The 12507-nt window shown below is 40.9% G+C and overlaps 1 protein-coding gene across 4 annotated transcripts in view; it reads left to right on the forward strand.

Moving 5' to 3' along the window:
* The window catches only part of ppp1r42 (protein phosphatase 1, regulatory subunit 42), an 83087-nt gene that overhangs the window by 50443 nt on the left and 20137 nt on the right, over nucleotides 1-12507 (forward strand). For all 4 annotated transcript variants that reach the window (XM_048596331.1, XM_048596330.1, XM_048596329.1 and 1 more), the window contains exon 9: nucleotides 9303-9351. In XM_048596331.1, coding sequence (XP_048452288.1) covers nucleotides 9303-9351 — 49 coding nt within the window. The remainder of the gene's footprint in view (nucleotides 1-9302; nucleotides 9352-12507) is intronic.

The raw sequence follows: 12507 nt of genomic DNA on the forward strand, positions 1-12507 counted from the left end.
TTGCTATCCTTCCTGGTCCGAGACCAGACTGGCTTGGGAGGTGAGTCCTGGAGGCGAGTCCCGGACCGGAGGCCGGTGTGGGGATGCAAGTCCTAGACTGAAGGCCATTGTGGAGCAGCGTGTCCCAGACTGGAGGCCACCACGGGAGGTGAGGGCCTTGTGGACTGGAAGCAAGTCCTCGAGTTTTGAAGCCCGGCATGGTCTGGAGACTAGGTGCTGGCATGGACTTAGTGAAAAGGACTGTAATTCAAGTACTTTATAAAAATGTTTTATTCTTATGCTGGAGTTTTCGAGTTATTCAAGTACTTTAAAAAAAACTTTATATCGCAATGCAGGACTTTTATTTATTATTCTTTCAATTCTGTAACAAATATTAAGTATCTGTACCTAGGTATCCTGTACCTAAGATGGCGCCATAAGTGGTGACATTGCAAACTTTTCACTGCACTCATTTGAGTGTGCATGACAATAAAGCTAATACTAATTCTAGTTCTTCAAGTCACATATGCTTGAATATCCAGAATATACATGAATAAGCAGAGAATAGAGAGATATGGACTGCATAGATGCAGAATGCTTTTAGTTAAGAAAGATGTCATATGTTGGCACAGTCTTGGTGGGCCGAAGGGCCTGTCCCTGTGCTGTAATGTTCTTATTCTTATCCCAGTATTTGCTATCTTGTAGCCATTTCTGTGTAATGGCTATTAGATGATACATACCTATTTCTATTTGCGCTTTCAATTAATCTGTTTTGTTAATAATGTGTCCATTCAAATTTAGACCTTTAAGTTCTGTCTTTTTAACACATTTTATTCTAACCCTATCTACTGTTGCATGCTTAGGTTTGCACACTTTGTCCCTTCCAATCACGTTCTTAATACCATTTCCCTTATTGCTGCCTTGCTCTCTTGTGTCACCTTCTCTGTTTAATTTATAGAATCTTTTTAAATCTAATCCCTTTCCCTTCTATTTAGTTTAAAGCTTTCTGCACCATGCTGGTTATGTGACTCACCAGAACTCTTGTTCCAGCAATCATCCCAACGTTACACATCCCACTTTCCCCTGTACTGGTGCTGGTGCCCCATGAATTGAAACCCATTCTTCCAATTCCAATCTTTGAGCCATGCATTCATCTATTTAATTTAATTTGGCCATCCTTAACCCTATGCCAAATTCTTTCATGGCTCAGGTTATAATGCAGAGATTATTATTTGAAGTTCTGCTTTTTAACTTAGCCCCTTGCTCATACTCAGTCACAAGAACCTCTTCATTATTCTGCTGTTTGCTTGCCTTCACAGCAAAATTTCTTGCAGCGATTCAGAACTCTCCTGGGGTCCCTTTAAGTAAAGAGCATTCTTTTACTAATCCAGTATGTGATCTGTGATTGATCAAGAAACCCAGAACTAGAATGTTCGTGCCATATCCGAGTTAAACAGCCCCTACATAGTCTATATCTTCAGCATTCAATCAGTTCCTGACCCATGACAGATCCCAGTCATCAATCTTAATGAACTGATTGGCAGGTAATCCAGTGAGTTATCTTGCTGGTAGGGCAGCGTGTTAGTCGCCATCCAATGTGCTCACTGGACAGTTTTTACAAAAAGAGAAAATTGCACACAGCCCACCTGAGTTTGCCTAAAACTGACCGTTAACCATGTTAATGATAATAAAACCTCGACAAACAAGGAAAATCTAGGATAACAGAAAATTCTTAAAATACACAGCAAGACTGGCAATGTTTGTGGAGAAAGAAATAGAATTAACCTTTCAGATTGATTACAATTCATCAGAGCTGAAAATGTAGACTTAAATATGAAGAATCAAAAGCATGAATTACAGTTAAAAATAAAGCCTAGTTTAGTGCATTGGTATTCCAGTGCTCTCTATTTTTATGCATGTATTTAAATTTTCTTCCCAGTCTGTTAAACTTGCCCTTCACGTAAGGTTTTTGTTCTTTTAATAGAAACAGAAATTCATTGCACAGATATTGACTTAGAATGATTTTGTAAACCTCAAATGAACCATTACGTACAATAAAAGCTACTTTAAGTAGGTCTTCCTTGAATGAATGTGTCTCCTCAAGTTTCAGTGGCAGTCAAGCAGAGGCTAGACTGACAGGATGTAGAACTCCCATCGCAGTTGGAATGTGCTGTACCGCAAATCTAAGTTTATGCTTTCTTCCACTTGAAAGGTTGATGAGGATTTGGTCACAACCACTTTTTGCCAACATGGTAATATTTTATGTCTCTTTATTTGTAATATAATCTTGAAAATGAATGATATAAATGTGATATGGTATGACACCTCTTTATTTATTTAGATTTTTTTTGTCAGAAGTATTTAAGTTAATTAAAATGCCCAATTATATCAGTTATTATATATGTATGTATGGAATCATGGCTACTATCAACATCTAAACAAGGGAACCAAGAATAAACAATAAAATGTGGTTTGGAAGAATCAATTTCCTTTAATTCAGTAATTTCACTGAACCGTTGAGTTTGCTTTCTTGCATGTTCACCCTGCCAGAAGTCAAATGAACAAGAGCACATTACATTTGATGAGCAGTTTGACAATAGTCATTTGCTGCATTTGATCCATAACTAATGTTTCTAAGCAAAGTGCGATAAGTAGCCTAACTAGCAATGAATGTCGTGTCTGCAAGAAAACAGTGAATAGTCTTTTTCCCAGTATTTTTTTCAGATGGAAGGCAATATGTTTTGTTTACCATTCTGGTTTAGTCCAAGTTAAAAAAAAAAAAAAAAAATCTGACATTCTGTTTGGCTGTCAGGAAGAAAGCAAGAACATTCTATGTTAGCCATTTAAATATCAGAACAAAGTGGCATCAGTCACTGGGAATTTAATCCCATTTTTCTGATTGTCCTGATTATGTATGCATATAGATTTTTCAACAAAGTCTGTTCTCTGAAAGGAGAAGGATCACATTTAATTTAGTAAAACCCGATGAAGACTTTAAACAAATAGTCAAAATGCACGTGAGTACAGAAATAGGAAAATAGGGCAGGTGAATGCATAGCTCAAGAGTTCATGCCAGAGGGAGGGTTTTAGATTCTTGTATCACTGTGACCATTTATGAAGAAGGTGGGACTTCTACAAGTGGGATGTTTTGCACCTGAACCATAATGGGACTAACATCATTGTGGGAAGGTTTGCTAGAGCTGTTGGGAGGAGTTTAAACTCGTTTGGCAGGAGCAGGGTACACAAAGTGTTAGTTCAACAGTGATTCAACATACCTGAGAAAAGGAATTTAGGCAGAGGGAGTTCAGACATGTTAAGTCTCAAGAGACTAAGGCAAGGTCTCTAATGATGGGAGTATTATAGGTTAGGCAAATGAGTTAAGGCCTTGGATTGGCATGTGGAATTGTGACTTTGCTGCCAGAACAGAGACATGGTTGAGAGAGGGACAGGATTGGCAACTCAACATTAATAGAACGTAGAATAGTACAGCACAGGAGCAGGATGGGACCTTTGGCCCATCAAGTCTGTGCCCTGGGATATAGGATTATCAGGTAGGATGGGGAGGGTGTAAAAGAGGAGGTGGTGTTGCATTATTAATTAATCGGTCAGTTACTGCTCTAAGGACGGACAAAATCTTGGAAGGGTTGTCAAATGAGGCTTTGTGGGTCAAGTTTGGGAATAAAAGTGAGTCAATCACACTGATAGGCGTGTACTATACAGCCCCAAATAGTAAGCAGGCAATTAAGGAGCACATACATAGTTAATTTACTGAGATGTGTAAAAACAATAGTAGGGTAATTATATTAGAGGATTTCAACTTCCCCAACATTAATTGGGATAAAAATAGTATAAAGGATTTTAGTGGGTGCAGATTTTTTGAAATGTATTCAGGAAAGCTTTATAATCAATATGGAGATGGTCAGTGCTGGACTTAATGCTGGAGAATGAAGCCAGACAAGTGTTTGAGGTGGCATTGGATGAACATTTTAGTGATAGTGACTGCAACACATTAAGTTGTAAGTTTGCTACACAAAAGAAGAAAGATGATTTGTGAAAAGGGTATTGGGTTGCAGGAAGGCAGATTTTATTAAAATAAGACAAGATCTGGCCAAAGTAGCCTGGAAAGCACTACTTGAGGATAAATCCACACCAGAACAGTGAGGATTCAAAAAGGATTTGGGGAGAGTACAGACCCAACATGTTCCCTTTAGGGTGAAATGTAGGAGTAACAAGCCCAGGGAACCCTAGATGTCTAGGAATATTCAGAACTAGCTAAAAAGGAAAAGGGAAACACATCACACGTACAAAGGGAGCCAACCAACAGAGACCCTAATGAAGTATAGAATGTGCAGGGGGAGCTTAAGAGAGCAATCAGAAGAGCATGAAAAATAAATGCTATAAATAATGTAGTGCAATAATATTATAAAATGATAAATGATTTTAAATGGCAGGCAAGATTAGGGAGAATCCCAAGATATTCTACAATTATATCAAGGGGAAGAGAATAACCAGGGAAAGAGTAGTGCTCATTAGGGACCAAGACAGCAATCTATGCATGAAGCTGGAGGACATGAAAGGGTGTTAAATGAATACTTCACATCTGTCTTCGCTCAGGAGGAGGATGTCAGTACAGAATTCAGGAAGGTTGACCATGAAGCTCCTGGGCAGATTGATGGAAAGAGTGAGGAGGTATTGGAGGTTTTGGCTCATTTAAAAGTGGACACATTCAGATGAATTATATCCCAAGTTGCTAATTCCTGTCTGGCCAAAGGAGAGGTGCCAGAGAACTGGAGGACAGTTATTGTGGTTCCGTTTTTCAAGAATGGTGGTAGAAATAAACCAGGGAATTATAGACAGTGTCACAACAAGGGTAGGGAAACTACTGGAAAATATTCTGAAGGAGAGAATTAGTCTGTATTTAAGTCAATCAGTGATAGTCAGCATGACTTCATCAGATGGAGGTCATGCCTCACAATCTGGTTGAATTTTTTGAAGAAATGATCAAGTGTGCAGATGAGAATAGTGTAGTTGACGTAGTTTATAGCATTTTAGGCAAAGCATTTGACATGGTCCCACATGGGAAACTGATAAATAAGGTAAATTCACATGGAATCAAGGGTAACTTGGCAAGTTGAATCCAAAATTGGCTTAGTGGCAAGAGACAGAGGGTGGTGTTAAAATGCTGTTTTTGTGATAGGGCTGATGTCCTGTGGCATACCACAAGTATCAGTGCTGGGTCCCCTATTGTTCATGATATATATAAATGATGTCAATGAGAATGTCGGGGAGATGATAATTAGGTTTGCGAATGACATGGAGATTAGTTGATTGACAGTAAGGAAGAAGGTCTTAGGTTACAGAAGGATATAATTGGCTTGGTCAGAGTGCAGAACAGTGGCAGATAGAATTTAAGTGTGAGGTGATACGATTTGGAAGAAGTAACAAGACAAGGGAGTACTCAATGAACATAGGACTCTAGGAAGCTCAGAGGTACAGAGATCTACAGCACTGAAGAAGGCTCTTCAGCCCATAGTGTCTGTGCTGGTGAAAACCAATCACCTAACTATTTTAATCCCAGAGGAAGATCGGGATCTTGTGTGCTTGTGCTCAAATCCCTGAAGGTGGCTGGTCAGGTTATAATGTAGTTAAGAAAGCATACAGGGCACTTGCATTTATCAGCCGTGGCATAGATAATAAGAGCAGGACATTACAGCCCTTCAGAACTTTGGTTAGGCCACAGCTGGAGTACTGTGTGCAGTTCTGGTCACTACGCTTTAGGAAGGATGTGATTGCACTGGAGGGAGCGCAGAGGAGATTCATCAGGATGTTGCCTAGGATGGAACACTTTAACTGTGAAGGGAGGCTGAATAAGCTTGGGTTGTTTTCTTTGGAGCAGAGAGGGTTGAGGGGCGGCCTGATAGAGGTGTATAAGATTATGTGGGGCATAGACAAGGTGGATAGAAAGCAGCTGTTCCCCTTAGTTGAAGGGACAATAACAAGGGAGCACATTTAAAGGTGATAGGCATTGGTACAGACTTAATGGACTGAAGGGCCTCTTCTGTACTTTATGATTCAATAAAGAGCAGTAATTTACATTTTGAAATATAACTTGCAACTGATAATGTCAAATATACTTCTTCAATTAATATTGGCACTTTCTGCAGTACAATTAGGGATGGACAATAGATACTGGCCTAGCCAGTGACATTCGCATTGTGTGAACGAATAAAACAAAACTTGCAACTCATATATCAATCAGCGGAACTTAAATCCCATACAATAAATATCACATAAGAAGAGCTTCAAAAAACTTTCTGACCAAAAGTTATCTTTTTGGAATGATGACCTTCTATTTTGTTTGTTAACTAACAACTATTGAACTGAAGCAAACTTTGCTTTTGCCAATCATTTTTAAATTTACAATCTTTAATTTTATTCCCTGCATATCTTTGTAATTTCCTAAAGCACTATAATCACTTCCTTTCTAACCATTCCATTCCTTGAACCTTAGCCTTGGAAACACTTTCTCTTCCTTCAGCCATCTTGGTTTAATGCTTTGAAAACTCTTCCCTAAATACCTCCACTTTTCTAAATCTCTCTACTCCTCTAAGACTATCGTTAAAACTTGCTTCTTTGATCAAATTTCTGATCACCTATTTTTTCCTTCAAAGTACTTTAGGATGTTTTTCTACACTAATTTACTACGGAAATTTGTTTTGTAAATTAGATCTGAAGATGAATTCAGGAGAATCGCTTTCGACTATTAAAATTGATGTTACCTAAATAAAGCATTTTTAAAAGTGCTTTATGCCTGACAGGATTGCTACTCAGCAGCAACATCAAACTGAAGAATGAAGAAAACCAGTTTAAGATGAACGAAATAACCGCGATCAATTCTTTAATCTTTATGATGAAATACAACTTTAAAATGAATCTTAGATATTTCAGTTTACACAAAATCTTTGCTATGTTGGTTAATCATTAGTAATTTGTATCAACCAACCAATCTGATGAAGATCTTTGTTTATTGCACAATAGAACAAAACAAAGTTTATAATAGATTGGCAACATCCTGGAGGGGATTTTTGCATGTGCCACATGTGTAATGTGCATGCACAAGGTAAAGGCAAAATTGCCATTTCCATTGCTAATGAGCTATAGGACTGCTTTCGCATTAGAGAGAGACAGCTGGTAATAGTTTAACCTGAGGGTCACCACACTTCAGCTGAGGGCTAAGGTTGAGAAGGTAAGACCTTCTTGGTAACCCCAGCTGGTGTTGGAATTGAACCCATGCTATTGGTCTCACTCTGCTTTGCAAACCAGCTGGCCAATCAACTGAGCTAACTGACTGACCCCCTCATTTAAATATACTATATACTGTAGATATACTTGTTATAAATCATATACATTAGAATGCACTATTCCCATCTGGTGTATTTCCCTGTATTGTGTACACCATATATTTGTAAAATACCAACAGTTCATATGATACACCTAACCATTTTCTCATGATGTGGTAATTGCTGGCAAGGCCAGTGTTTGTAACCCATCCCTAATTTATCTTGAACTGAGTGGTCTGTTAAGCCATTTGAGAGGACAGTTAAGAAACAACCATATTGCTATAGGTCCTGCATGCAGATCAAACCGAAGAGACAGGCATAGCTTGGGCCCATGCGGGTTCCCATGGCCACACCTTTAGTCTGTAGGAAGTGGGAGAAGTTGTTAAGCGTAAGGACGAGTTTGGTTAAGCAGATGAGGGTGTCGGTGGAGGGGGACTGCTTGGGCCTGCGGGAGAGGAAGAAGCGGAGGGCTTTTAACCCATCTGCTTGGGGAATGCAAATGTACAGGGATTGGATGTCCATAGTGGGGGCCAGGGAATTGGAAGTCTTGAAGGAGGTGGAGGGCATGGGAGGTGTCCCGGACATGGATGGGGAGTTCCTGGACCGGGGGGAGAAAATAGAGTCAAGGTAAGTTGTTTCAGAGCTCCCTTCTCCCTCCCCCATTTCTGAAGAAGGGTCCCGACCCAAAACGTCAGCTTTCCTGCACCTCTGATGCTGCCTGGCCTACTGTTCCTCCAGCTCTACAGTGTGTTATCTCTGACTCCAGCATAGGCAGGTCTTACTATCTCTAAGTTTGGGAGATTTCCTTCCATAAATGACATGAGTGAATCAGGTGAGTTATTCCAACAAATGGTGATGGTTGTTATGATTGCCAATACTAACATGAACTTTTGGTTCCAGCTTTATGGCCTGGGGGTTGGTTAGCTCAGTTGAGTGGATAGTTAGTTTGTGCTGCAGAGTAATGCCAGCAAAGTGCATTCAATTCCGGCACTGGCTGAGGTTATCACAAAGGATTCTTCTTCTAACCTCTTCCTCACCTGAGGTGTGGTGATCCTCAGGTTAAACAATACCAGTTGCTTTTCTGTAACAAGGGAGTCGGACTATGGTGAATTTGCCCTTACTCTTTTTTTAATATAAATTTCCTTAGCTGTTGTATTAGTATTTTAACTTGTATTCCCAGAGCATGGGGTGGCACAGTGGCTAACACTAGCAGTGGCTAGGGACTAGGATTCAATTCTAGGCTTCAATTAGAAGACTGTCTGTGTGGGTTGCCTCCAGGTGCTCCAGTTTCTTCCCACTATCTAAAAATGTGGAGGTTAGGTGGATTGGCCATGGGAAGTGCAGAGTTACAGAAATTGGATGGGATGCTATTCGGAAGGTGGACTCAATGGGCCAAATGGCCTGCTTCCACACTGTAGGGATTCTATGATTACCTGGGCTTCTAGAATATTATTCTAGTGACATTAACACTATGCCATCATTTTCCCCTAACACAGAAGGGCTCATCCAGGAGTTGAACTTGGATATCACACGTACTCATTCAATGAAAGTTCCAAAGCAAGAATCGTATGTTAGACCAATGAACCACAGTCATACCAGAGAGCTATAAAATGTGTTCCATGCATTTGTTGGAGTCTGATTAATTTACACAGACCCAAACAGAAAGTGCTGGAGAAACTCAGCAGGTCTAGTAGCATCTTTAGAGAATGAAGCAGAGTTAATGTTTCGAGTCCATTGACCCTTGGTCTCTCTATGGATGCTGACAGAACAGCTGAGTTTCTCCAGCACTTATTGTTTGTGCTTCAGATTTCTAACATCCACAGTTCTTTCTTTTTATTTAAATGTACACAAACATTGATTTGAGATTTGTGTTTTGAGTTAAGGTTTTAAAGCAATGCAGAGATTTTTGCATTTAATTCAGAATGAGATTCCAGTTAAACCTGTCAAACCAAGAGAACTCATATTTGTGTTCTTTTCTTCTAGGACACAACCAGTCAGATTTTTGTTGATGCCTTCTCACATGGTGACTAAGGTAAAGTATGCAGCTATTTGGATGAGACTCATTTTTGGTTGTACTGCCGTTATAATAGGGTAATTAGATAAGTGATATAGATGCAGTGGCTGACTCACAGTTAATTAAAAATAACAATGTTCTCCAAATATGTTCTTGCAAAATCATGATCGCCCTCAAGAAAGAATTAATCAGCTGTTGAACTTTGTTTTGAAAGCCTATGGTTGTAAACTTCATAATCCTTTGGCTGCACAGGGAGTTTCTGATTTACAAACACCCAACTAATGAACGCTCACATTTTCGAACTACACATGATTGTAATTTTAAATATCCAACTTTTAAACATTTAAACTTTTAAACATTGCCTGCTTTATATTGTCCAGCATTCTGTTCTGACTTGTGTACAAATTGTCTTGCAAATGGAATCAGCTCCCCAGCTGATGATGCATGAATCCCCTAACTGCTGGAGCTGAGCCTAACCAACTGACTGCTACCCACTCCCCAGATATGATTGGACAGATCCCCTGATCATGAGTGCCCAAGCTGACTCTATCCAAGCCCCTGGACTATGTGTGAACTGTGCCTGTACAAGGAACCCCTGAGCAATAGCAGTCCCCCTCTTGAGTGGACTGAGGACCAGCTCCACTTGCTTTCTGGTATGTTTGGTTGAATGCTCGTGCATTGTGTTTGCCACGCAGGCAGCTGGTACATGTTGTAGGTATTAGATTGACATTTTGGTCTGTGTGTAAAGCAGCACTGATTGCCTTTATGCTGTGATTGAAGCTGTAACGTGCCAAATGGCATGGCAAGGCAAGGAATGGATACTGCGAGCATGCAAGTAGATGCAAAGTTAGCATCTCCTAAGAGAGCAACAAGCAGCCCTTTCTGAAGAAGGGTCTAGGCCCGAAACATCAGCCTTCCTGCTCCTCTGATGCTGCTTGGCCTGCTGTGTTCATCCAGCTCTACACCTTGTTAACCCAAGATATTAGCCTGGTCCAGTCCATGAGCTGGGTACACAGGTGTCATTGCTGCCACCTTTTAAAGCTAGATCCTGATGTACCTTATAATGTAAATCTGTGCTTCATAAATGGATTGGGGAGGTGCCATGATGGTCATGAGGGGTTAGCAGATGCCAATTGCCATTGTCTGTGGATGAGGGATGAGTGTAGCTGGTGCCCATGTGTGGTGCCCTGGGTGCTGTTTGGTGCTGAGCATCATGCAGGCTGTTCGCAACAGCAGTAAGCTGAAGTCAGCAGAATGCCTGCTCTGATTTCCATGCTTGTTTGGCAGATTTGATGGTAAGATAGAGAGTTGAATAATAATGAGGTGAGTTGCAGCGTTAATATGATGCTGAACAAGCTGTAATCCTTCTTCATTGGCAACTTGCCATTACCCGTCAAAAAACTCACCTCACTACTTGGCAAATATGTAAAAAATGGAACATGCTGTTCCTGATGTCAAGATAGGCCTCATCAGACTTCTCACCTGATTCTGCCACAAATCTCGCCACAGCCCACGTCAATCAGAACTCTATATGATTCTGCTCTGTATGTCACTGGTTATACTTACTATAACATTGTGCCAAACATAGAAAATAATTGCCAGTTGCAATGCTTTTTATATATTATCCTTTGAGGTATGACAATTCCTTTATTCATTCACGGGATGAGGGTGTCGCTGGCTAGGCAGCATTTATTGCCCTTCCCTAATTGCCTAGAGGGCTGTTAAGAGTCAACCACATTGCTGTGGGTCTGGAGTCACCTGTAATCCAGACCGGGTAAGGATGGCAGTTTCCTTCCTTAAGGGACATTAGTGAACCAGATGGGTTTTCCTGACAATCGGCAATGGATTCACAGTTATCATTAGATTCTTAATTCCAGATATTTATTGAATTCAAACTCCACCGTCTGCCGTGGCGGGATTTCAACCCATGTCCCCAGAATGTTATCCGGGTCTCCGGATTAACAGTCCAGCAATAATACCATTAGGCCATCTCCTCCCCGTTATTGGAATGCTGTGGGCTAACTTTAATAATTGGTAACAAAACGCTAATGCATATCCTACCAAAATATTTCTGGTTACGTTCCATGTTGGCTTTAAACTCCAGTATTGCACCACTAACCCTTCCTTACAACTTTTTTTTAAATTTGCTTATGGGATGCGAGTGTTTCTGGCTTAGCCAACATTTATTGCCCATCCTGAAATTGTCCAGAGATCAGTTAAAAGTCAACCATATTGCTATGGGTCAGGAGTCACATGTAGACCAGACCAGGTAAGGGTAGCAAAGAACAAAGAACAAAGAAAATTACAGCACAGGAACAGGCCCTTCGGCCCTCCAAGCCTGCGCCGATCCAGATCCTCCGTCTAAACCTGTCACCTATTTTCCAAGGATCTGTATCCCTCTGCTCCCTGCCCATTCATGTATCTGCCTAGATACATCTTAATTGATGCTATTGTGCCCGCCTCTACCACCTCCACTGGCAACGTGTTCCAGGCACCCACCACCCTCTATGTAAAGAACTTTCCACGCACATCTCCCCGAAACTTTTCCCCTCTCACCTTGAAATCGTGACCCCTAGTAATTGAGTCCCCCACTCTGGGAAAAAGCTTCTTGCTATCCACCCTGTCTATACCTCTCATGATTTTGTAGACCTCAATCAGGTCCCCCCTCAACCTCCATCTTTCTAATGTAAATAATCCTAATCTACTCAACCTCTCTTCATAGCTAGTGCCCTCCATACCAGGCAACATCCTGGTGAACTTCCTCTGCACCCTCTCCAAAGCATCCACATCCTTTTGGTAATGTGGCGACCAGAACTGTACGCAGTATTCCAAATGTGGTCGAACCAAAGTCCTATACAACTGACCTGCCAACTCTTATTCTCAATACCCCGTCCGATGAATGAAAGCATGCCGTATGCCTTCTTGACCACTCTATCGACCTGCGTTGCCACCTTCAGGGTACAATGGACATGAACACCCAGATCTCTCTGTGCATCAATTTTCCCCAGGGCTTTTCCATTTACCATATAGGTTGCTCTGGAATTGGATCTTCCAAAATGTATCACCTCGCATTTGCCTGGATTGAACTCCATCGGCCATTTCTCCGTCCAACTCTCCAATCCATCTGTATTCTGCTGCATTCTCCGACAGTCCCCTTCACTATCTGCTACTCCA

Source organism: Rhincodon typus, chromosome 4 (assembly GCF_021869965.1).
Source record: "Rhincodon typus isolate 14 chromosome 4, sRhiTyp1.1, whole genome shotgun sequence".
Classification (NCBI taxonomy): Eukaryota; Metazoa; Chordata; class Chondrichthyes; order Orectolobiformes; family Rhincodontidae; genus Rhincodon; species Rhincodon typus.